We start from the raw sequence: 24,384 nt of genomic DNA, 5'->3' as shown, positions 1-24,384 counted from the left end.
CTGTTCAAGCAACAGAAATTCCACCAATGATGCAGGTCATTAGTCCTGATCCACCGCTAATGCTACGCTAACTCTTACAGACAGGAAATGGTCTTCTTCACTGCTGTAGAACAGAAGCTGCCATTTGAAGCAGAACTTCCTGTGCACGATTTTGTGTTCGAGTGAAGAGTTGACTTCTGTCGGTTGGATGAAGAAGGCAACGCGAGTGACTTGGCCACTAGCCTATATTGTCCGTAACACAACATACTGACATTTTGTTCATACTGAAAAACAAGTTTAATTTAACAGTAGCATTTTTACTTCCTGACCATCCATCCATCTTCTTCCACTTATCCTGTTGGGGGTCAAGGGAGGGCTGGAGTCTATCCCAGCAGCCTTCAGGTGAGAGGTGGGGTTCACCCTGGACAGGTCACCAGTCCATCACAGGACCAACACATAGAGACAGACAACCATTCACACTCACAGTCACACCTACAGTCAATTTAGAGTATCAATCAGCCTCGTCCTCTCTTGATGTCTTTGGACTGTGGGAGGAAGCTGGAGTACCAGAGAGAACCCACACAGGAACAGGGAGAACATGCAGACTCCACACAGAAAGATCCTGTGATGGAGCCGGGACTCGAACCTGGAACCTTCTTGCTGTGAGGCGACAGCGCTGACCACTGCACCACCGTGCAGCCTACTTCCAGACCATCATTCATTAATATTGACAATAAACAGAATTGAAGAAACACAGCTTTATTTGCAGGATGGATCAGCCCCAATACCAATATATTGAAAAGATGACCGATGCTATCCTGCGTCCTTAAAATGTACAAACTATTCATGTTTCATTTAGCTTGCAAAGTCCAGTTTAATGAACTCAGCTACCCACAATCCTCTTCCTCCAGTCAACATCAATGTTTGGGCTTCTGAAGTTTGAAGCTGCATTTAAATCCTACTAATCATTAGCGTGATGTGATGTTTTAATGATTCAATGATGCAATTGTTTTTAATTCATTCTAGTTTTTATGCCGCTTTTAACTTTTGCACCTACTGAATGTTAGTTTTTAATGTTTTAAATTTATGGTGTCATTACTCTGGATGAGTCAGATCATCCAGCAATGGTGACATCACACTCAGACGATTGGTAGTATGTCGTCGCGGATCAGTACTCGTACTGGTCCATCAGAACATCCTCACACCAGCTAACCAGAGGTGTGATTTATGACTTTTTCAGCTGAGACGAGGCAGAGACCCCAAAAAGAACCCGCAACAGCGTCACAGCTACAATGAATGCTTTATTTTTTTCCTTTTACAAAAACAAACAAATATTACCGTCTAGAAATACAGGTATACAAGATGGGAGTATTTGCAGTTGAGTGCCTGGTTGTCAACAGCCAGCTGGATAATAATAATAATAATAATAATTATAATAATAATTATAATAATAAAAAGACAAATGAGTTAACTACTTGTGAATGTTAAAGCTTCCAACCAAATGAAATCCCCAGCGTCATCTCCCAAACTAACCCCAGTACTCAGACGTGGTCTGGTAGAAGTATTTTGGGAAGTGGGGCTGAGGAGGCTCCTCTTCTTCTTCTGTGTAGTTGAACTTAATACTGATTCTGAACCGCCAGGAGCTTGTTGTGAACAATCGAGGTACACGTCAGATATGATATGAAGCACAGCAAAACACAAAGAAAAACAAGTGTAGTGTATCGTCTGGGTTTCAACTCAGCGGGGGTTCACATCTGGATTTAAATCCTTGTCCACTTATGTTCTTATTTAGTGTCTAAGGCACTTTTAAAGAAACATACTGTTGAAGTGTTGGGGGAGTCGGCCATCTTTAATCTGCATGTCTATCATCAAAGTGCAGGAGATGGACACCTGACCCTCATAGTGGTTTCCGAGCTGCTGCTGCACTTCGAGCGCAACCTTCATTCATGTTGCTAAAATACTATTAAAGGAACTTGAAAGACAAACAAAAAGAAATACCGAGTGTTACATGTAGTTTTTTTCTGAATCCGGCTCTGACTGGTTGAATCGTGGCACCAACCGGCCCCGGTTTGTTCCTCATCATCATGTGTGAACCGTACGAGTCACGAGTGATTCACTTTGTCTGAAGGTATTTGTTGAATTCATTCTTTTAACTTCAGCATGGATAAAAGTCCTTTGAGTGCTCCGGAAGATAAGGAATTCTGTTTCCTTGACAACTGCATCCGCTACTGAATGAAATGTGATGTCATCAAAAGCTTCCACAGCCTCTTTGGTGAGATGTTCCTTTCCACAAATGACAGAGACATCGGTGAGGAAATAAAAAATGACGTGTCATTAATATGTTGCATCGTTTTTCAGCTTAAATTTGATTTACAGGAAACGCACAGGATTTTTTGTCTTTTTTAGCAGCTGACAGAATTCACCCTCTCTGTGACTCGACTACTTTTTAATGAATGAGTAACAAAATGGGGCTCGATGCTAAAACGCAGTGAAGTTGTCCGATCTGCAGCTGTGGCTTTTTTCGCCAACAGATTTGTATTTATTTATTTTTTTTAAATCTGACTTCCAGTTTGAAATCCTTTGTGCAGTTTTCTTTTTTGCATTTTTCCAGCATCTCTGCATCCTCTGATCCATCTTACAGGACTTTCAACTTTCCTTCACTACATACTGAGATGAAGCAACAGAGAAAATAAAATACTTTTATCTTTTTCTTCACAGTAATTTGCTTTTTCAATTCAGAGTCCATGTCGTTTGTGTGTCATGTCTCGAGATGTTCCTGTAGAACTTTGACCTTTAGCTCTGGGTTGGGTGGGGGTGGTGGGGGTTCTGAAGTTGTGTAACTTTGGAAGGATGAGTGTGTGGGTGTCAGGTTTGGAAATATTTGCAACAACACCAGAGTGAAAGACCTTGTAGTCCTGCATTTCCAGTTTGGAGTTCATTTCGGTTACATACTTGATGTGTGCCTCCACCTATGTCGCCCGCATTCACACACACACACACACGCGCACACACACACACACACACACACACACACACACACACACACACACACACACACACACACACACACAGTTTCATATGGATTAAAAGCACTTTGTACCTACAGTATGCATACTTTGTCAAAAAGCGGAGCAGAGAGCGCCAGGCCTGATGGGTGGGGGGTTATGACGCTGAGTTGGGACTAGCAGCTTGCCGGGGTGAACAGAGTAAGGCAGAATTGTTCTGTTGCCCTCATGACTCTCTGGAACCGGAGGAGGCTTCACTTCAGGAGAGGGAGGTGGAGTTTCCCTGCAGCGCTGACCGATAGAAGAGCAGCAGAGACGTGACGACCGCCGCTCCGCTCCAGTCTTCTGTCAGAGTCAGTGGTTGGAAATGGATAAAGACGCAGAGGAACACATCACAGATGAGGTGAGGTGAGGTGGGGGAGGTGGTGGTGACGGAGTGGGAGGATGAGAAGGTGTTGGTGTTTACTCCACGTTGGGGGTTTGTGTTTCGTTGAAGTCACTGGTGCGGCTGTCGGCATCGTCGTCTGACAGGTCAACGGAGGCGCCGTCCAGATTGAGGTTGCGACGACCCGATCGACTGGAGGAGAAGCTGCTGACGGGACCCCCGCGCCTGCTCGGAACACAAGAACCCCTTAAAACTCTGCTGCCTTTACTTTGAAGAACATAGAGAGAAACTGGAAGTGTTTTCTGTCTACATTTGCGTTTGAGCAGCCATTAGCTCAGCTTAGCATACAGAAGGTAAACAGGGAGGAGCATCGTCTGCCTTCCAGCACATCTGCAGCTCACAACGAGAATATTTTCACGGGAAGAGCAGTTCATTAACCCAAAAATGTCACTGTTAGATTTCCTGTGTGCTGTCTCGAACACTGAGCTGGAGTTAGAGTCCTTTAGGTTGCTATTGCTAGCTTCTGTGCTAAGCTAATCATCGCCTCGTGTCATGTTTAGAGCCTTGAGAGCCTTACAAGACACAAGCAGAGAGAAACTCTCTCAGTACTTTGTGTGTCTAGAAGATCACCAGCTAACTTGGCTCCAAACATATTTCTTGTCCTGTTCCGCTTCCTGTCGTCTGGCTCCTCCTACCTGAGGCGGTTCTTGAGGGAGTTGACCTCCCTGCTGAGGCCTTCGCTGGCTTCAGTGGCGTCATCCAGCTCCCTCTGCAGCTTCCTGCGGGAGGCATTGGCCCTGGTGGCCTCCTCCTCCGCCTCCTCCAGCTGACGCTTCAGCTGCTTCATGCGAGAGTTGGCTTTTTCCATCTGGCACGAGGGTGAGCAGACAGAGAGGCTGAGTCAGACCAGGAGAAGAACAACCCCCCCCCCCCCCCACCCCGTCACTCTTCTCACCTGCTCCTTGAACTGATCGCCATGGCGACGCTCATCCTCCACCTGCATCATCACCTCCTTCAGTTTCTTCTCCGTACGACGGACGATTTTGTTGGCAGCTCCTCTCTCCCTGCGGCAGGACACACACACCAGCTCGATGATTTCTTCTTCTTGATGTAATTAAAAGTTCTAAACCTCTCTCAATAGTGCCATCAGTGTCTAAGCTAAAACTGATGTACTTCGTTCTGCTCTGGGTACTCCCCTGCCCTCATCCCCAGGGCTGCATCTTCACTCCTCCGCTTACGACTGTGATACTCGTGCCAGGTCCTTATGTCTTCAGACAGACAGGAAACTCGTCAGTGTGAACACTCACTTGGCTTCCTGCTCCAGCTGCTCCTCCAGCTGCAAGATCTTGGCCTCCAGGGCGGTGATGGAAGCCTTAAACTTGGACTTGACGGCCCCCTCCAGCTCTGCTAGCTTAGCTTTCAGTTCCTGTATTTGGAATAAAAAAACGTGGGGATGCTAACTCAGAAACCTCAAACATTATGGAGAGAACGTACGCGTCAAAACCAGCGCGCTAGTCTTTCTGCGCCTGTAAGTTTGGATCAAACTGAAAAGAAACTTTATCAGTGTGGATTCTCAAGTTCTCCAGACCTTGTTCTGCCGTTCCATCTGCTGTCGTGCATTCTCGCTCTTCTGAGCAGCGCTGCGTTCTCCAGCCAGCTCTGTGTTCAAGCTGTCCACCTGAAAGGGGTGTGCGTGGGTGGGGGGTGGCGGTGTGGGGGGTGGTGACAGAAGGACAGGTTCACACACATGGACACTTGAACGCACGTAAAATAATGAACGGCTGGCTTTCATTTGTCTAGCGTGTGTGTGACAGCGTTAGTCGATGCTGACGAGGATGAATGTCGGTGGAGACGATCGTCGCTCTACCTGCAGGTTGGACTTCCTGAAGCGGTCGTTGAGCAGCTCCATGTTACCCTGCTCTTCCTCCAGCTCCTCCTCCAGCTGGCTGATACGAGCCTCCAGCCTCCTTTTCTCCTCCAGCAGAGACGACCTGACACACAAGGTTTCTGTTACAGGTCTCATGCTGACTGATACTTCACCACACACATACTCTCTCTCTCTCTCTCTCACACACACACACACGCCTATAACTTCAGTTCTCACTACAATATACTTTCGTCGTCTACAAGAGGACGACAAGCAGAACAACCACACGGTGACACTGACTTTCCAGAGGCACTGTTGGAGATCTCATCAGCCAGCTCATCCCTCTCCTGCTCAGCGTGTCGGCGGGCTCTCTCTGACGCTGCGTGGTCCTGCAAACACACACATCGCTCATGAGTCAAAGACAGCACACGCCGGACGGTAAGCTGATCTCTACGGGTCACGAGTCTACCTCCTGTAGCTGCAGGATTTCAGCCTCCAGACTCTTGAGTTTCTTCTCGTTTTCTTTGGACTGTGTGAAGATCTCGTCCCTGGAGGCTCGGGCCTCCTCCAGCTCCCTCTGATAGTCCTTCATCTGAGCCTGCAGGAGCACACATTTTAGGAGGCGGACAAGGTGGAACAATTTCACACTTCTCCACATACGTGTGTGTGTGTGTATGTGTGTATACCTGTAGTTTTCGGAGCTGTTTGATGGCCTCGTCCCTGCCTTTGTTGGCTGCTTCGATCTGTCCCTCCAGCTCGTTCAGGTCCATCTCCAGCTTCTTCTTGGCAGCCACAGACAGCGTTCTCTGTTTCCTTTCATCCTCCAATTCTGCCTCCATTTCACGAACCTTATGAGTACAAGCAACCCACAGCACATCAGGATAAACATGCTTTTTTTCTGAAAAGGATTGCAAACCTGTGTCACAGCAGGTTTGTAGTTGAAGACAAAGTAATGCGGGCCTGCTACCTGTTTGACCAGCGCCCTCTTCTTCTCATCGCCCTGCTCGTCTCTGGCCTGCAGGTCTCTGTCAAACTGGGCCTTCATGGCCTGCATGTTGACCTCCAGACGCAGTTTGGCGTCCTCGGTGGCCTGCAGCTCGTCCTCCAGCTCCTCCAGCTGAGTTCGCATCTCCTCCACCTGTTGCTCCAGAGTGCGTTTGGACTTCTCCAGTTCATGGACCTGCAGGCGCAGTCAGGAGGGGTCACTATCTCAACCTGAGCGGAACCATCAGTGTCTCCAGGACAGACTGTTATATACATGAGGCTTTGCAAGCCTCCACACCAGCCAGCCAGACAAACGTTAAATAAACGCAAATACAGCTTCAATATAGTAAACAACAGGGATTCATGCGTCAAAGGTCACTCACGTTTTTCCCTACGTCGTCCTTCGAGCTCATCAGGTCCTCCATCTCAGCTCGGAGCTGCTTGTTAAACCTCTCCAGCTCCTCCTTGGCCTCCAGAGCCTCCTCCAGAGCTCTGGCCATGGACAGAGCCTTGGTCTCCTTCTCTCTGGCCTCAGCCTCTGCTTTGTCACGTTCCTCAGCATAACGCGCAGAGATGGTTTTTTCCTCAGCCAGCATCTGTCACACATGAAGCAACAAGATGTTGTTGATTCTAATTTGCAGAAACAGTCATGAAACTGTTTTGGGACATTATGTCGTACCTGGTCAAACTTCTTCTGCTTCTTCTCCAGGTTTGAGACGATCTGTCTCTGGTGGTCCAGGTCCACCATCAGGTCATCCAGCTCCTGCTGCAGGCGGTTCTTGGTCTTCTCCATCTTGTCCATGGACATGGCTTTCTCCTCCAGACGCTGGCTGGTCAACTCCATGTCCTTCTGGAGTTTCCTCTTCACCTCCTCCAGCCCCTCCATCGCTCCCACATCCTCCTCCAGCTTCTTCTTTGTCTCAAACAGCTACAGGAGGGATTTTATTGTGAAACACTCAAGGTTATTTTGATAGTTGTTCTTGAGGTGCAGGAGCAGAATAATCATACGAGAGGTTGTTTAAAATAAAACCAGCCATTTTAAGGGAAACTGAAAAGAACTTCAAAACATTTTTGTACTTAAAGGGCATTTATCAGTGTCATGCTGGATCTGAAAGAGCATTAACTCAGGATCACTATAATCTCTCTTAAAGAGGCATAAATCTGAGATTAACATGATGGGAATTTACAAAGTATGTATGGTGAGTTCATCTACTTGTGTGCATTTCCCTTTACTTGCCTTTACCTCTCTGCTGCTCCCAACATTCAGCATCCTGCTTACATGTCCTTGTTAAATTGAAACACACCTCTCGCTTCATCGTGGGGTCGTTCATTTGCAGCAAGGTTGAGCTGCTCTGCACAACACAACTAACAACAAGTGTTCCTGCCTCGTATACATACATATATGTGTGTGTGTGTGTGTGTGTGTGTATATGTAAGACTAACTTTTCAGTGTGACAGCCAGCACTGCACCACCTCGTACCTGAGCCTGGACCGTCTGCAGCTGTTTCTCCAGGTTGCGTCTCGCCTCCTCGTCCTCCTCCTGCTGCTCCAGTAAAGTGTTCTTTTCCTCCTCCAGCTGGCGGACTCGGCTGCTCAGGTTCAGCTTCTGCCGAGTCTCCTCCTGCAGCAGCTCCTACGCACCAGAAAACAAAGGCAACTATACGTGAGGGCCTAATTGATCACCAAAAAAAACAAAAAACCCAAACAATTCTAAAAACACACACAAAAAAAATCAAACAAAACCAAATAAAATCCGGGGACTTTTGCATTTTCCTTATTCTTCATTTAATGCTCCACTGCCAAGCACTGATGATACTCTACACTAAGAAAATCGATTTAACACATCAAACCTAATCTGGGCTGAATTACATCAGTAACATTTGGGGTCAAAAATATATTTTTTGTTGATTTGGTTTTGTGTTTGTATTATCAGCATAGCATTAAGGTGTGTAACAGTTACCATGATAATAACTGGATTTCAGACAGAACTGGCAACTGGTTGGACTCCACTCCCAGTCTGACTTCACCTCCACTCCAGATCACTTCTGCATCACCACCTGAACGTAATCTTATTTCTAGAAGTCCACACTGATGTGTGGCACGCATAACCACGGCTAGTTTGGGTTTTGAGAGTGATTGGAACAAAGTAAAACTATGATGTCAAGACGTGTCAAAAGTTTGAAAATAACGTTGCTACTAACTGGCTACTCTTCAGTTCTCTGAAAGCAGATCACTGGATCACCCTTCAACTACAAATCTGACCCTGATGCCTGCAGCTTCACAGCGCAGCTCCCAGACTGAACATCAGAAACAAATCCGAATTCTTTTGTGACTCTAGCTCACGCGACTTCTGGCTTTGTTGTGGCAGAAAGGGAGGTGTTGTTGTCGTCTTTCATACTTGTGTGTCTTGCAGTTGGCTTCCCAGGTTGTCAGCGTCTTTGGCCAGTTTGATGCCCTTCTTCTCCGCCTCCTCCAACAAGGCCGACACATTGTCCAACTCCATCTGAAAGAAGAAGCGGAACGGAGTGATGATGAAAACCAATGAGTCAGCATGCCGTGAAAATATGACCTCCATTATCACTGTGCTTCTAAAGTAATCACAGGTGAGACACTGCACCTGGAGTTTGTGTGAGCGTTCAGTCAGCTCTCCTTTCGCCCTCTCCACCTCGGTGGCCCGGGCCATGAACTCCTGCAGCTGAGCCTCCAGCTTCTTCCTCTTGTGTTCTGACTCCGTTCTGGTCTGCTGCAGACTCTTCACCTCACAGCTCAGCTCTTTGTTGTCGTTCTCCAGACTCAGCTTGTTCTTTTCCAGGTTGGCCTTGAACTGCACCACAGAAAACAAGCTGCTATGGTTTGATATGTGTTTCTTCTGTGTAATCTTAGAATATAGACCATAAATACAGTGATAAAATGTTCAAATGTGTGTCTTGATCACACACCTGGAGTGCGCAGCTCATTAGAGTGAAGGCAGTGAGGACACACTCACCCTCTTGGCCTGGTCCAGCTGTTCAGACAGCTCCTCTAGCGCGATGCCGTGTCTCTGCCTCATTTCCTGGATCTGGGCCTCGTGGTTTTTGGTTTCCTCGTCGATGGCCTTCTTCAGCTCTGCCACCTCTTGTTCTCGCTTGGTCCTGGATGCAAACAATGTCTGTCAGGAGGACGCCACATTCTTCAAACACAACTGATTATCTCAAACATTTCAAACCTGAGTTCCTGCTGGGCAGCGGTGGTGTCCAGCGTGTCCTCCAGCTCCGTCTTCAGAGCCTCCAGCTCCTCACTCAGGTCCCTCTTCAGTTTTTCAGCTTTGCTTCGACAAATCTTCTCTGACTCCAAATCCTCCTGGAGCTCAGCTAGCTGGGCCTGCAGCTCCCGGACCTGTTTCAGGGCGTTATTCTTCTGGGCCGCCTCCTCGTCTCCTCTGACATGAGACACACAAGCACAGTGTTAGCCAGCGTGCGTGTGCGTCTGTTACATGACAATAACATCCGTGTTGGTTTTACAAATGCAAGTACTAGTCAATTAGGCTATTAACATAGAATTCTGCAGCAAGAAACTAAATAATGATTAATAGTTTCCATTTTCCAAGCAAAAGTAGTCAACATTTGATAAGCGAGGCTCTTAAATATAAGAAGTTATCTCTTTTCTTACATTGTAGTAATAAAATGATAATATTTATACTTTATTATTTGGGGGTTTGCTCTGTTTGTCCGACAAAACCTCATGTGACACTGTGCTAAAGGAAATTGTCATTGTTAGTTTCTGATGTTTTTGTTTAACCTGTTGTCCTGGAAATAATTCAGATATTTATAGATGATGGAATTGAATGTCAGCGCTTCTTTATTTGTTTTGTTTGCATAAACCTGAACTACTTGAACTTGAATTTTTTTTAAAACATTCACTGATAATTCAGCTTCGCTCTGTGTTTTTTTTCAGCTGAAACTTGAACTTTTTCAAATTTAAGGTTTTTCATTTAGCTTCTTTAGCTGTAAATTTGATTTTTAGAGTAGAAATCAAAAAGGACATTTGTTTTTCCTACTAAGGCCTTCCTAAGGCCACACGTATACATGCAAAGCAAGAATAGAACTGTTTTCTTTCCCCCATAGTGATATAATTTTGTTGGTGTCATTTCAAACTTTTGTCTAAAATAATGAGTCCATTAAACCAAGGGTGAGCCAGTGATGCAATTTCTACAAATGAAATGAGTTCAGAGGTGCACACAGAATGGCAGTGTGGTGATTGGTTCACTGCTGAAGACAAGCGAGCTGTGTGAGAGCACGTGCGTTTGTGTGTTGTTGGTCAGACGAGGGACGTTAAAGAGACAACTGTGTTTGCTGCTAGAAGAGAAGTGAAACGACACCCTTCTGACGCCCCTAATCTATGTAAAAAATCTGCTAATTAAACACACGTTGCCGTAATGAGTGACTGCTTTGATTAAAGTCACTAACCACTTTGATTTAAAGTCCCAACATCCCAAACAAGGATGACATCATTGATCCGAGGACGGCTGCTGGGTGTATAATGAGGCCCATCAAGAGTAATGGAAGCTAAACGATGTGGAGCTGTGACTAAGCTGATGACTCGCGTGTGTGAAATCGGTCGGACAGACGTTTACCGTCGACCCCTGTAGTCAGAGCGGCTGGCTGGTGTGAGGAGGAAACTAACGATGGGAGCTGACTCTCTGATAAATGACCTCGCCGCCTGTTTACCTCATCAGGCTGGAAAAATGATTTAATATGACACCAAACATGCTATGAAGGATTTTTCACAGTGGGGAAAGTCAGACTTGTTAGCTGAATTAAGAAAAATACTTTGATGCTGGCTGAAGCAAACCAACCCCCCCCCCCCCCAACCTCCTCTAATATGTTACACTCATTACTCACAATGACATGTTTTCCTTCAAGTAAATAATCCAGAATTGGGTCAGAAGAGGAGAAATTTCAGAAGAAATCAGAATGAAATTCTATTTAGAACGAGTACACGTGTTTTTAATCATTTGATTTATTAGGCCCCGATACGACAGGTCTTTTCCTACTTTAACTTGCAGTATTTTTCCCATCCAGGACGGAAAAGACACAGATATTTTAATGATAAAAAAAGGCTTGTTTTTTTTTTTTCTCCTCCACTGTGAAATGACAGCCATTTTCAGCACAGCTCTTTTACTCCTTCATCTGGAAAGAAACAAACTGAGAGCTTCAATCACAATCGGTTTGTCTGTAATCAGAGACGGGTGTGTGGAGGATGAAAGCTGTCCTCCAGTGATGACAGGAAACACTGCAGCTGGGACCAGTGAGTGTTGAAGTGAAGGAAACATTGTGATAATATGTGTTCGTCTGCTGAACCGCTGCCATGGCTGATGAAGAACGGCACGCAGCTGCTCTGAGTAACAAAGGACGCTCGATATTTGGCTTCCTATTGGCTCGGCTGTACATCAGTAGAGGGCAGTCGTCATGGAAACAGCTCGAGTGGTTGTACCATGCGCCTTCAGACACCACCAAGAGAAGTTCTGAACCACTTTTCTGATCCCAGTTTACATTCAAAATAGTTCAGATGAGGGAATTTATTCCTTTTTCTTGTCACCAAATGTGCTCTATTATATGATAATGATGAGGCGGAGCAACACACCATTCTTGATTTAATCAAAAGTTTGCAATATAAATGGAAGTGAACTTTTTGAGAGCCAACTGGTATTTATCTGTAACATGGAGCGTCATAAACTGCAACTTCACATGCTGTCAAATCCTCCAAGTAATGGTATTTCTGATGTTATAGCCTGGTAGAAGTCAATTTCATCCTTTTTTATTGTTAAGGGGAAAAAAAACTATAAAGAAGCACAGAGGAGATATTACTATAGCCGAGTGCAACGACGCTTGTGTTTTGGTTTCAGTTTTGAAGCTGAGACATATTTGCATCAGTAGCAGGGTTTGTGTCAGCAGACTCTGGCTTGGTAAAATATGAATTAGGCTCCGTTAGAAACTACACAGTGTTGTTGGTTTACTACCAGCAATAACAGGATTATATTTTGGGTTCCACATTACAGGAGGGGCTTGAGGCAGCTGTGACAGTGATAACATGGCGGTGATGGTTTCCTAAACAACTTGGCATGTTGCAGTTTCAGGACGCTTGGATAACTTCAGACGAGCAGCGTGGAGACGATTAAGGGTTCAGTTATACATGTCTTTGACATCTGACAATTGTCTAGTAGAGTACTGCAACACTTTTTCCTGTCAAACTCCAGCAGTGTTTTGCGGATTAAAAGACCCCAACCGACCTTCCACTGGCATGAGTGTGAATAGCTAATGACTGCGTTATCATTTCAGGGTCAACCATCAGACAAGGTGTGTGGAAGGAAATCAGCTGATACAGCAGGGTTCAGCTGAGCTTCACGTCGAGGCCTGCCTTAACTAGTGCAGTGCTCCTTGTGTGTGTGTGTGTGTGCGCGCGCGCTGACCTGGTCAAAGCAGTCTGCAGCTCCTCCTCCTTTTTGGCCAGTTGGATCTTCAGCTCTTCGATCTGTGTCTGGAGCTCAGCGATCTGGTCCTGCAGGTCAGTTGTCTCTGCGTCCAGTTTGCGTTTAGCCTTCTCCAGCTCCTGGCGGGTTTTCTCTTCCTTCTTCAAACGCTCTACAGGAGGTCACACAACATAGCTCAAAAACAAAGTTCATGAAAATGCTAAAACCACTCGCGCCAATATGGCCAATAATTATAAAACAAATAGGAATACGCTGAAAGCCAGTATTATCTAAACCAGTACTGTTCTGACATCTTACAAGTACATGGACTGTAAACTGTCCCTATTCTTCTTCCGTGGTGATGCACGCAGCATCCTGCTGAGAGTCTCTTACCCTCCAAGTCCACCATCATCATCTCCTGCTTGTTCTTGACCTTGCCGAGGTTCTTTGCTTTCTCCTCCTCCTCTGTCAACAAGGTAGTCGCCTCATTGATGCGATCCTCCAGCAGCTTCTTCTCCTGTTTGGGCAAATCAAAGTGTCCTTCAGACAAGAGTCTTTTGGCCGTGAGACAGTGTGAAGACTTAATTAGCAAGTAAACTGCTGAGGATTACATCAGGTTACCAGAAAATCTGGGTAAACCAATTTTTTGTTGTTTTGTTTTAATGAAAAACAATAAGTGAGGAAAATAAATCACAGGAGGATTATATGCCCATCAAACAAGAATAGAACTCCAATTCGAGCCAGATTTACAAGATTCTTCTTCTAATCTGTATTTGACACAACATCATTTCCACCGACTGTAGAACTCACTCACCTTGAGAAACTTGGAGTTTTGGTCTTCAAGCAGCACAATGTCTTCCTCTAATTTCTTGATCTTGGCCTCAGCTGTCACTTTGTCCAGCTGCAGCTTTTGTCTCGCAGCTTCCTCCTCGTCCAGCTGCTCCTCCAGGTCCTGCCAGGGTGGAGACGGACACACAGAGATTCAGCACCTGACCAGCTCCGTCACCTTCAAGTCTGACGGGTGACTGATGGACAGCTGAAAGACCAGCTTCAAAATATTTGCAGCACTTAAAATTTATGACTCAGTTTAAATAAGCTGGTATTACATATCACAAACCCCCCAACAAATGCAATCACCTGAAGACACAGAGAGTTGTGACTCGGGAGATTTTCAACACAAAATAAAATCTGTTTCAATAGGCATTGAATACACAATACATATACCACATATATATATATATGTGTGTGTGTGTGTGTGTGTGTGTGTGTGTGTGTGCACGCACGCGTGTGTGTGTGTGAGGTTTGTGAATGTAAAAATAAGGTCTAAATAGTTACAGACACAGACCTGGATATGTGACTGCATCTTCTTCTTTTCGTTCTGCAAGCTCTGGTTCCTCTCCTCCTCTTCCTCCACCCGAGACTCCAGGTCATGAAGGATCTCCTCCAACTCTTGTTTCCTGGAGGCTAAACGAGCTCTCATCTCCTCGGCCTCTGCAAACAGTTCAGTTTCCGCCTGGAGCTGCTCTGCTAGAATGTTCTTCTCCTCTACAAGCTGGTTAGAGGGAACAGTTTGTATAAGACTTATTTCTTACGCAGTTGATCAAAGAATCAACAGTAACACAACTTTGATAGAACGCAGTAAATACAGTTACTGACTTAGAAATACTTATCTGACCTCAGTTAAAGGTACGCAAACTTAGCCCTATTTTAAAATGACAGTTCAGTGTACCTGTTGGTGTTTCCTCTCCATCTCCACCAGCTCATTCTCCACCTTGAGTTGTCGCTCTTTCACCTTCACCAGCTCCTCATCTTTGGCTTGCATCTCCTCCTCCTGCCTGGTGACCTGCAGCAGAGGCTTCACCTGACATAGAAAAAACAAAAACAAAGAAACACGTGTCACTTGACCCTGATAATTACGCACTTGCTCTATTTCATATACCACCATTAATGTTTGTCATACAATTGTAGATGTTGCAAGCGTTTTGTTTTATTTTGGTTGTAAGTAGCTCTGAACTTAAAATCAGTTCAGTCTCTTACAGACAGCGAAGATGGGTCTCAGTATGGTAAGGATGGTATGGAGGGGCTGTCTAGTAAGTGGAGGGTTACTGGTTTGATCCCTTGACCCCAGAGATCATGTTGTAGTGTCCTTGAAGAAAACACAGAACCCCCAATCGCTCCTGATGAGCAGCTTGCACAGCAGCCTCTGTTGTCAGTGCTTGAATGTGAATGAAGCACCTCTGAAGGGTTTTGACAACCACTAAAGTAAAGAGGGCGCTGTATCGATGAAGCCTATTTACCTATTTTAATGTATCATTCGACAAATGTGCATCAAGTTTTGAATAAAGGGCTTTTTGACAAGTGTTTCCTCTGAAACACAAACAAACGTTAAACAAGCCAATCATAAATGGAGACATGGATCTATATGTCATCAGTGTTCCCACCTTGGTGAAGAGCCTCCACCACTGCCAGTGTCGCAGCTTCAGGTAAGCAGCACAGTTCCTCTGAAGAACCTTCAGGGCGCTCAGCTGCTGCTGCTTCTTAGCAAAGGCCCTATGAGAGGGACATGGTGCTTTTACTCCACACACAACAATATACATCCATCCATCTTCTTCCATCCATCCATCCATCCATCCATCTTGCCAGGCTACATCGTCCAACTCCTCAGGGGGATCCCAAGGTGCTCCCACGCCAGCTGAGAGACATAGTCTCTCCAAAGGGTCCTGGGTCTTCCCTGAGGCCTCCTACTTGACCAGAAGCCCAAGCTGCCTAATCTGACTCCTCTCGATGTGGGGGAGCAGTGGCTCTACTCCCAGCTCCTCCCGGATTGCAGAGTTTCTCACCCTGTCTCTGAGGGAGAGTCCAGCCACCCTCCAGAGGAAACTAATTTCAGAAACTTTCCCAAAGATGGGAGTTGAGACTCTTTCTGAGGTGACCCACGTCCAGGTGAGCGAAAACTCGATCAAACTTTGTTGATCGTCACTTGGGTCTTTTGAGCTACTGGTCCATTCCCTAGAATCTGTTTGTCTTGGGTGACCCAACCAGGGGCATAAAAGCCCCCAACAACTTAGCTCCTAGGATCAACGATGTACATCTGTTTCCATATCTGATCTCCAGATCAGCTGTGAATAACACAACCTGAGTAATTATGTGTCTTCAGCAGTCGAACACCCCACTGTCTTTCCCCTCATCATTCTGCTTTATTCTCTGGTGCTAACAAGGTGTTGCAGTTTAGGACGTGAGATTTTTGAAACTTATTTCTTGTCAATTTCAGCAGTTAATTGAAGTGTTAAAGCAAATGTTTGCAGTATAAACAGAACGGGAACTAGCAGGTGGAGCTTCAAGTTTACTTCTGTGACTTGACAAGACGAATTAATTTAAACTTGAAAACCATCTGGATGCTTTATTTATACCTGAGATACTGTCTTAACAAAAGTAGAAGTATTTTAAGTGCTGCAGTGGAGTGCAGTATATCATGCTAAGATACAGTGTACTGGAGTATCACTTACTAAACCAATATTAATCAATAAACTAACTTCAACTAAACTCATCAAAAAATAATCAAGCCCTAACTTCACTCTGCAAGTGTTGATGCACTCATTTGCATGACTGCGACACTCACTTGCGTGCCAGGTATCCACGGCACACAGACTGGAAGTAGATGATGATGTCAGTGATCTTCAGATCTCGCTCCTCCTCCAAGTGAGCCAGAACACCGGTTCTGAAGAAGATCTTACTCTGACCAATGCGGAACAGGTTGGGATCCAGCTCCAGGGCTTGAATCTAAACGAGAAGGAGACGGATGGAAAGATTTACTGGAGGGAAGGTAGTCAACATTTGCATTTTGATTTCATTTGAAATGTCAAATCAGTAAAAGTAATTTTAATGTGGAAATCTGCAACTCAAAGAGGAGCGGAGTGAGGAATACCCGCTCATCCTCCCACACTCGTCTAGTGCCTTGATTCATTAACTATGCAGCTCTTCACTGCCACCCTCAGGGATCAAGACAGACATTAGAACGAGGAATCTATGTGGAGAGCGCAGATCTCACCTCTTCTCCTGCATGTCCATCACTAACCAAAAACATCATAAATGTCTGATATATTTCCGAAACTTTCATACGTTTGACCGAATGTGTCTCTTAATGGAGCATATAATAATTCCTGGAAAACAAATGAAAATGTCCAAAATCTTGCTATTTAAAGGTCAGTGGGGGGGGATCTGGAATAAAGATTTGGCCCAACTGTCATGAAAATTGGCCAGGTAGTATTTGCAATCCTGCTAACGGACAAACTGCCAGTGAGACTTTGGCTTCTGTAACCCCTAGTTAAGAATATTCCATTAATTCAAAAGTCTGACTGACCTTAATAAACAGACCTTTGTCTACTTATAAATGTCTTTGTGCACCTCTGATTTCTGTATTTGAGTTGTGCTGTTACATTACCATTCTCTCACAAGCTTGTTTCCCATCCATGAAGCCCTTGGGGATGGCGTTGGGGGTCAGAATCTCATATCTGCCACAAAAAAAGGACAAAAATGTAGCCAACCTATTGCGTCTGTGGTTCATGAATCAAAATGATTGTTTGTCACCTCTGTCTGAACTCCTGGAAGACAATGCGGTTGGGGAAACCCTGTCTGCAGATGCGGATCCCCTCGAGGACTCCGTTACACCTCAGCTGGTCCAGAACCAGGTGAGGCTCCAGTTTACCAGCCTGAAGGAGGAACAGAAATACACACCTTTTTTTTTGTTGTTCCCGTGGACATGGAGGAGACAAGGATCGAAAGGGAAAAATCATGCACTTTTCTCACATTATTCAGGCTCTACATGGCAGCATTACTGGGAAAAAAGTGAATTACCACTGTTGCAATTAATAGCACAGGCTTAAAATCCCAAATAAAGATGAAGAGGAACAGGAGGTTTACAGGCTGCTTCACCAACACATTTCAGCTACGTATTTACTCGTTTCTCGTGGTTGGGGATGATGCAGCGGACAAAGTTGGGGTTGGTGTTCCTCAGTGTGGCCATGAGCTTGGTGAGTGACTCCTTGTACAGCTGGCCCACCGTGCGGAACATTCCTTTTTTCGTTTTGTAGGTGGCCCCGAAGGCTGTCTCGTTCATTCCTGCCACCTGGTCCAGACCCACAATACGATCCACTGGTGGAGAGATGTGGAGATCTGGTTAGAATGGGAGGAGCTCATAGGAAGTGCAGAATCACTGTAAGAAGAGCAGCAGCGACAAACTAACGTAAGGTAGCCACATGGACAAGTGCAGATGGATGAAAAGGACATTACACAAGACTGTCAAACAGCAGCAGGCTAAAAAAGTAGCATCCATTGTCAGGAACTAACACTAGCTTCTGCAGATGGAGATGCAGTGCATGGCTAATTCATAGCCTCAGGGTCAGTAACAGCGCTTAAGTTGATGTGTAACCTTGCAGAGAAGCACATTTTTAGACAGGATTTACTCTCTAAATATGAATGGAATTGAAGCCAAATTTTGCTTGGGAAAAAAAAAAAGTCTTTTACAACCACCAGGAAAGATCTAATGACTGAAGCGATTAAGTTTCATGGGGGAATGGAGGGCCAAATACTTAGGATATCTCCGTGAGTCATCCTTCTTCGGCTTTGTTATTCACAAATCTAGGTTAAAAAAAACAAAACCACACTCCCCTGTTTCTCAGCCCCAAACCCATCCGCTCATCCTAAAAACAGGTGATAAGAGAGTATAGTTTCATTTCATTTCCAGGAAAAACATTGAACAGCTGTAACAGTTACTCAAACAGCAGATATGCATGTGGGAGGGAGTAAGAATCAATCACAGAGCCTGTGTTCAATATAATGGAGGAATATTCACCTAGTCCAACAATGTGGCTCCTTGATGTATTTTTGGCACGGAGGAACAAGCTAAATCTGTTTTTATATAGTCGGAAGATTTCTTAAAAACATCAATTCATATTTGTTCACGAAAAGAAAATTATGAAATTCAATAATCTACATGTATTTCATACATAAGTCATTCTTCATATGACTCTGTAGTACCGTCAACACGTTTATCCTTTAAAGGGCATAGAAAAAAGAGCAAAGACTTAGCACTCAGTTAAATATGGGCTACATCACTTAGCGATGTCCCGCGAGCTCAACTAAAATCACAAGTATTTAATGAGTCGCAGACTGTCAGGACCCTCAACTACAGCGACATCTGAGCCAAGCCAAACACTGCCGACATCTGCTTTCAATCACCCATCACTGTGATTCTATCTGGGCTGGAGAAAGGCGGGAAATTAATGTCATTAAATTTTCTTCAGTCAAGCTTCCAATCTTTAATTTGTTTGTGGATATATCACATCAGACAGGAGAAACACACACACACACACACACACACACACACACACACACACACACACACACACACACACACACACACACAAAAACTGAAATAAGCTAAAGACAGGCAGGCCGCTTCCAAACAGCTGCGTTGGATCCTAAGGCCTTCAGGGGGCTGTAGACCATGCAAAGATCACGAGACCCGTGTCAGCTCATAAAAAGACCGAATGCTTCAACTACAGGAAACAATGAACTATATTCTACTTATTTAGGAATTGGCTGAGACAAGGGAGCCATGCAGCCTGGAAGCAAATGGGAGACACTGTTGCTATGACAGACAGACTCGGCTGAAGCGTGAAACATACAGCCAGATCTGGGCAAAAATATACCACTATGCTTGCAATGAGTTAACCTGCTTGGAGGGGGGTGGGGTGGAGTGGGTGGCACTTATACAGTATTTCACCCCTTGAACCATAAAGCAGCTTGGTCCAACAGCTATTATTTTGGCCCAGGTCGGCTAAAGCACTACCCAGTCATTCACCTGCTGGCTCATCCAGACTAGTGACATTGTCATAGAATGAAGCCCTTTGAATGGTCTGAATCTCTACAACACAGAAAGAGACAGGAAGGGAGGGAGGGAGTGTTAAGATTAAACGTGTAGGCTGAGGCTGTTAGTCGGCTTTAGTGGGAGACATGTTTCTGGTTAATAAGCAAACAAGAACAAACAAATACAAGATGTGTTTATTGTAGGTGATTACTTTGAGTGCTTAGGTAGAAAAAAGTGTTGGCCTACCATCTTTCCACAGCTCCGCCACAAATTTGTCTGTTGACTGATGCAGCAGCGTGGCCACGTTGTCATTGAGGGGGTCCATGTTCTTCATTAACCATTCGTCTGCCTTGTAGTCCACCTGCAGAATTATGCGAAACCACTAAGTAACACGCACGCACACGTATATCAATACTTATGACAGAAATAGGGCAAAACCAACATGTAGCCATATTTATAAAACATTCACAATAACTTAAAAAAAATGAATACAATTCATAAAAATTTCTCCATATCTTAGCTGGTCACAGCTTAGATTTTTTGTGGTTATTAGTCTTGTTAACACTCACAGAATCCAACTCAAAGTCTGCAGGGATGTGTTGACACACAAGACACAAACTATAATTAATTGGCATCAAACAATGCTTCTGATGAGATGATCCCTTCAAACCTGCGTAATGATATGATGCTGGAATGTTACTCTGCTGTTGCTGGGAAGAAATTTCTGTGGTTGGTGGTTTAGCAATAATTTCAGAGAGAGCTCAGTAAAATGTTCAATAAGAAAGACCGTGAAATTGATTAATTACATCTCGAAACATGTGGGTTTTGTTACTGTTAAGTTTGTGTGTGTGTGTTGTTGTTGTTGTTTGTCCTGTCTGATTTTTATACCTCTATGAAGCACTGATGATGTTTTAAATGTGCAACAGAAATAAATCTGACATTGACCAAGATGAGTTTTCTCATTGAGGAAGATTATTCAGCTCATAATAGCCATACGCTTACAAAGTCTAAACACATTTGGCTGCCAGGGAGAAGCATTTCATGGAACACTTGATTTGTATGACAGAATAGGTGACAAATAAATCATGAAATTAGGCGAGATGATTTAAAATGTGATGTCATGGTTTTAGTTACCTATAGAAGTCCATTGTACTCTGGCAGGCATGCAGATGTGTTTGAACCAAGCCTGGGATGCTGACAGATATCATTAATATGGCAGCACTGACGTCATGTGCAGGCCACACATTATTATAGTGATTGGTACTACATACTGAGGACCAATGTTTGTTCATACGTTGACAACTCGTGGCTACGTGGCTCTGCCCCCCCACCAGAGCAGACATTCTTAGAACCCAAATCTTTGAGGTTCTAAAAGATTGTGGCGTAAAACAACCAAGTCCACATAATGGCAAGCAGATGTCCGACTCAGCAGGTCTTGCCGTTTGATAAATGTTGCCTTCTATTGCGTAACACCACTGACAACGTCCAGATCTACTCAGTGTTTCCCTTGCATCATTGTTTTATAAGAGCCCTGACACACTCACCGATTGTTGTTATTCTTTCTTTGGAAGCTCAGAGGAAAAGAAACATATACAGTGTGTGTGTGTGTGTGTGTGTGTGTGTGTGTGTGTGTGTGTGTGTGTGTGTGTGTGTGTGTGAGATATGGAGTTGCAACAGGACAAAAGCCTGTTTCAGCCTTCGAGGAAGTTTTGCTATGGATATATAGCAGAATAGAATGAAGGAGTACAATGATCTATCAGCTGAATCAGTCGTAACAACCGGGACTATCAATATAATTCCGATTTTTTTATGTGTGACTGATTTTATCTCTTATTTTAGAAGAGAATTTGAATAAAAAACAAAAACAAAACAGAAAAAAAACAAGCCCCAGAGAATAAATCTTCAGTAAAATGGGATTACCAAGGAAAGCCACTTTATTTTTCCTTTTGAAAACCAGCCAGGAGTGGCCGTCCAGGGTGACCAGAGTCTGGTTACAGCAGATACAGAAACATGCTGAGCGTGATTTTTGAAACGATAAAAGGCAGCATACCCTGCCGGCGTAGTGGATGATGCAGAAGTCGGCCTTATCTTTGAGCTGGCGGGGCTTCTGGAACTTAGTGTGTGTGCCCTGTTCCTGGATCAGCTTGTCTACAAAGGTCTTGTCTGTGGCTTTGGGGAACCAGCACTCCTCATCAAGCAGAGCTAGGACTCCTGGAGGGTTCGCCTGAGGGAGTCACCGCAAAAGACACAACAACGGACCTCAGAGAGAGAGTGAGCTGTACGTGTCACATGATCGACAACAACTTAATCTTCAAAAGCACCTTAAACTCTGGGAGAAATGTTTTCTGTTTTTTTCATAAAGCACCATTCGTAATCGGATATCAAATTTTAAAACAAAAGCAGAATAAAAGCAAAAAAATAAGAGTTTAAGGAAGTATGTTGTTAAACTACTTCATCCTTCACACACTGACCGGCCTCTCGATGAGGTCGATGCAGGGCTGCAGGTCGAGGCCGAAGTCGATAAAGCTCCACTCGATGCCCTCCCTCTGGTACTCCTCCTGCTCCAGGATGAACATGGTGTGGTTGAAGAGCTGCTGCAACTTCTCGTTGGTGTAGTTGATGCACAACTGCTCAAAGGAGTTCAGCTGACAAATACAAGCAAGGATAACACTTTCACTGGAAATGCAACAAAAACCCAAATAAAAATAGACTTGCTGATGACAAAAATCACAAAAACAAAACAAAAACCCAAAACCCCCAAAAAACCCCACAACTAAAATAAACAACAGAAGCAATGAAAGTTACCCACAACTGGACAAAAGTGGCTTTGTATAATTCTACAATTTCAGTTTCAATGGCAGTCACTTTTCTCCAAAGCGACGTACAACACAAGCAAGAATTTAGACTGGAGGGAAGCCTCAGTAAGTATGACCAAGTGCTTCATGTTTGATTGGCCGCAAGTACTGCCATCTAGTGGCAGAAGAAATGCCAGGTTTTTTTTCCTTGATATAATTTAACCACAACTGGCCACAACCAATAATTCATCACCAATCAACATTCAACAACATTCAACACTATCTTTCAATACTCAACACTGTCAGTGCTAAGTATTCACTGAGCGCTGGATCTTGAACCTTCTGACTCATTCTACCCCTGAGGACAAAGAGGAGAAGGGTCCGATTTAAGCGCCTAGGTGTTGAACAGTTGAGCCTTCAAATGTCTCTTAAAAGTAGAAAGGGACTCTGCAGATTGGATGGAGTTGGGAAGTTGATTCAACCACTTGGGAACAACAGAGGAGAAGAATCTTGCTAGAGATTTAGAGCCATGTTGGGCTGGGAGCACCAGGCGTCTCTCAATATTTTTGAGTGTTTGAGTGTTAAACACACTTAAAAAGGGGATGTTCAAACCTGAAAAATCTCAAATCCTGCAATGTCAAGGATGCCGATGAAGGAGGCCCCCTGCCGCTTGGTCCTGTCCAGAGCTTTATTAATGCGATGGACCAGCCAACGGAACAGACGTTCGTATGTTGCTTTAGCCAGGGCCTCCACGGCGAAGTCAGCCTGGAGGGGGACGAGAAGGGGAGAGGAGGAAGAGACAGTACAGGGAGAGGAATGTCAGTAAAGGAAAAAGTATGTGATTGACTACCAGCAGGCGGGTTGTAAACATGACTCAACGCTCAACAAATGGACTTTTATATCTTTGTTTCAAACTAATGTTCCAAATGCTCTCTGAGTCAGATGTGCTCGTTATCTAGAACAACTCTAACCATTACGATTAAGAAGTCTGCAGGAGGACAGCCCTTTACATGGTAATAAATGATTCAATAGCTTGAAATATGTAGGTGTGGTTTCACCGACTGTAAGGTAGGATTACCTGTGAAGTATATAAACAAACACAGGTCTGAAGAAGTTTACTTCCTTCAGGAGAACAGCCTGGCTAGCGCAGCCAGTAGAGCATGAAACTCTTGATCTCAGGGGTATTGGTTGGAGCTTCACATTGGGTGTGTTCACGGTAGGAGGGTACACACTATGCGTGTTCACTGTGTGCCTGTTTACAAAGATGTATACATCAAGTTGACTTTTCCTTGAAAGGAGTAATAAGCTACAAATGCTAATAGAGACACTCACCCAGACAGACATCTTCCATTAAACAATCGATCTTAAAGACCTTCAAGTTGATGTGCTGGGAAACAATGAATGTACTGAAGTTAAATTTTGAATAAGCACCTCAGAATAAACCCTACTTGTTTGGATAAATCAGCAATTTCAGCATTAAATAAGTGTAGCTTGGTGAGGATGAACTCCCAGCAGCCTCGATGTTACTCAAGCGTAACAGGACACCTGACTGACCTGCTCCTTAGTCTGTGCTTTCTGGACATAGTCTCTTCCCACTTTGATCCTCGGTGACAGGATGGCTCGTGTAAACTCCATGACATTCATCCCCAGCAGGTGACACAGCTTCTGAGCCGCTGCAAAAAAACACACAGAAGGAAACAGTGTTCGTTTAAATAAGAATGGTGGGAAGCTGCGCTACATTTCAAAATATGTGCATGGCTTATTGTCTTGTGGAGGTAAGAGGCAGATATGACTTGCAGTAGTGTGTTATTTTCTCTTGATTTTCAAGAGTGCAAGGATTAGCGTCTTCCAAGCACTATTGCTCTTGGACAGTCTGATCATCATATATATTATATAAGCCTCCATTATGGAGTTATCACAACTGTTAAAAAAATTGTTCAGTTTTATATGAAAAGTCTTGTGGAAAATGTAGTATTTTACATGGCTGGAGTTTGTGGAAAAGCAGGAACATGTCTAGATCAGACGAGTCTAACTGACCCCCCCAAAAAACCCT

The 24,384-nt window shown here is 44.4% G+C and overlaps 1 protein-coding gene across 9 annotated transcripts in view; it reads right to left on the bottom strand.

Annotated features, from left to right (window-relative positions):
* Positions 1–859: 859 nt before the first annotated feature.
* The window catches only part of myh10 (myosin, heavy chain 10, non-muscle), a 58,167-nt gene continuing 34,642 nt past the window's right edge, over positions 860–24,384 (bottom strand). For 5 of the 9 annotated variants that reach the window (XM_086211147.1, XM_086211149.1, XM_086211148.1 and 2 more), the window contains 33 exons: positions 23,886–24,004; positions 22,944–23,096; positions 22,008–22,181; positions 21,587–21,760; positions 19,783–19,897; positions 19,531–19,593; positions 17,626–17,819; positions 17,256–17,377; positions 17,110–17,179; positions 16,288–16,448; positions 15,110–15,218; positions 14,398–14,529; positions 14,014–14,220; positions 13,483–13,620; positions 13,062–13,185; positions 12,669–12,840; positions 9,426–9,638; positions 9,207–9,351; positions 8,838–9,044; positions 8,619–8,723; positions 7,701–7,853; positions 6,900–7,148; positions 6,604–6,816; positions 6,204–6,416; positions 5,923–6,084; positions 5,706–5,834; positions 5,537–5,625; positions 5,237–5,360; positions 4,958–5,047; positions 4,677–4,795; positions 4,325–4,433; positions 4,065–4,237; positions 860–3,594 (listed from right to left, as the gene is read on the bottom strand). In XM_086211147.1, coding sequence (XP_086067273.1) covers positions 3,447–3,594; positions 4,065–4,237; positions 4,325–4,433; positions 4,677–4,795; positions 4,958–5,047; positions 5,237–5,360; positions 5,537–5,625; positions 5,706–5,834; positions 5,923–6,084; positions 6,204–6,416; positions 6,604–6,816; positions 6,900–7,148; positions 7,701–7,853; positions 8,619–8,723; positions 8,838–9,044; positions 9,207–9,351; positions 9,426–9,638; positions 12,669–12,840; positions 13,062–13,185; positions 13,483–13,620; positions 14,014–14,220; positions 14,398–14,529; positions 15,110–15,218; positions 16,288–16,448; positions 17,110–17,179; positions 17,256–17,377; positions 17,626–17,819; positions 19,531–19,593; positions 19,783–19,897; positions 21,587–21,760; positions 22,008–22,181; positions 22,944–23,096; positions 23,886–24,004 — 4,868 coding nt within the window. In that variant the 3' untranslated portion in view covers positions 860–3,446. The remainder of the gene's footprint in view (positions 3,595–4,064; positions 4,238–4,324; positions 4,434–4,676; positions 4,796–4,957; positions 5,048–5,236; positions 5,361–5,536; positions 5,626–5,705; positions 5,835–5,922; positions 6,085–6,203; positions 6,417–6,603; positions 6,817–6,899; positions 7,149–7,700; positions 7,854–8,618; positions 8,724–8,837; positions 9,045–9,206; positions 9,352–9,425; positions 9,639–12,668; positions 12,841–13,061; positions 13,186–13,482; positions 13,621–14,013; positions 14,221–14,397; positions 14,530–15,109; positions 15,219–16,287; positions 16,449–17,109; positions 17,180–17,255; positions 17,378–17,625; positions 17,820–19,530; positions 19,594–19,782; positions 19,898–21,586; positions 21,761–22,007; positions 22,182–22,943; positions 23,097–23,885; positions 24,005–24,384) is intronic. The other 4 variants (XM_086211151.1, XM_086211153.1, XM_086211154.1 and 1 more) reach the window with 1 other exon arrangement.

Source organism: Aulostomus chinensis, chromosome 8, assembly GCF_037954235.1.
Source record: "Aulostomus chinensis isolate RoL2024-O1b breed Wild chromosome 8, RoL_Achi_v1.0, whole genome shotgun sequence".
In the NCBI taxonomy this organism is placed as follows: Eukaryota; Metazoa; Chordata; class Actinopteri; order Syngnathiformes; family Aulostomidae; genus Aulostomus; species Aulostomus chinensis.
The sequence above is the reverse complement of the archived record's forward strand: the minus strand, read 5'-3'. Positions and strand labels throughout refer to the sequence as shown.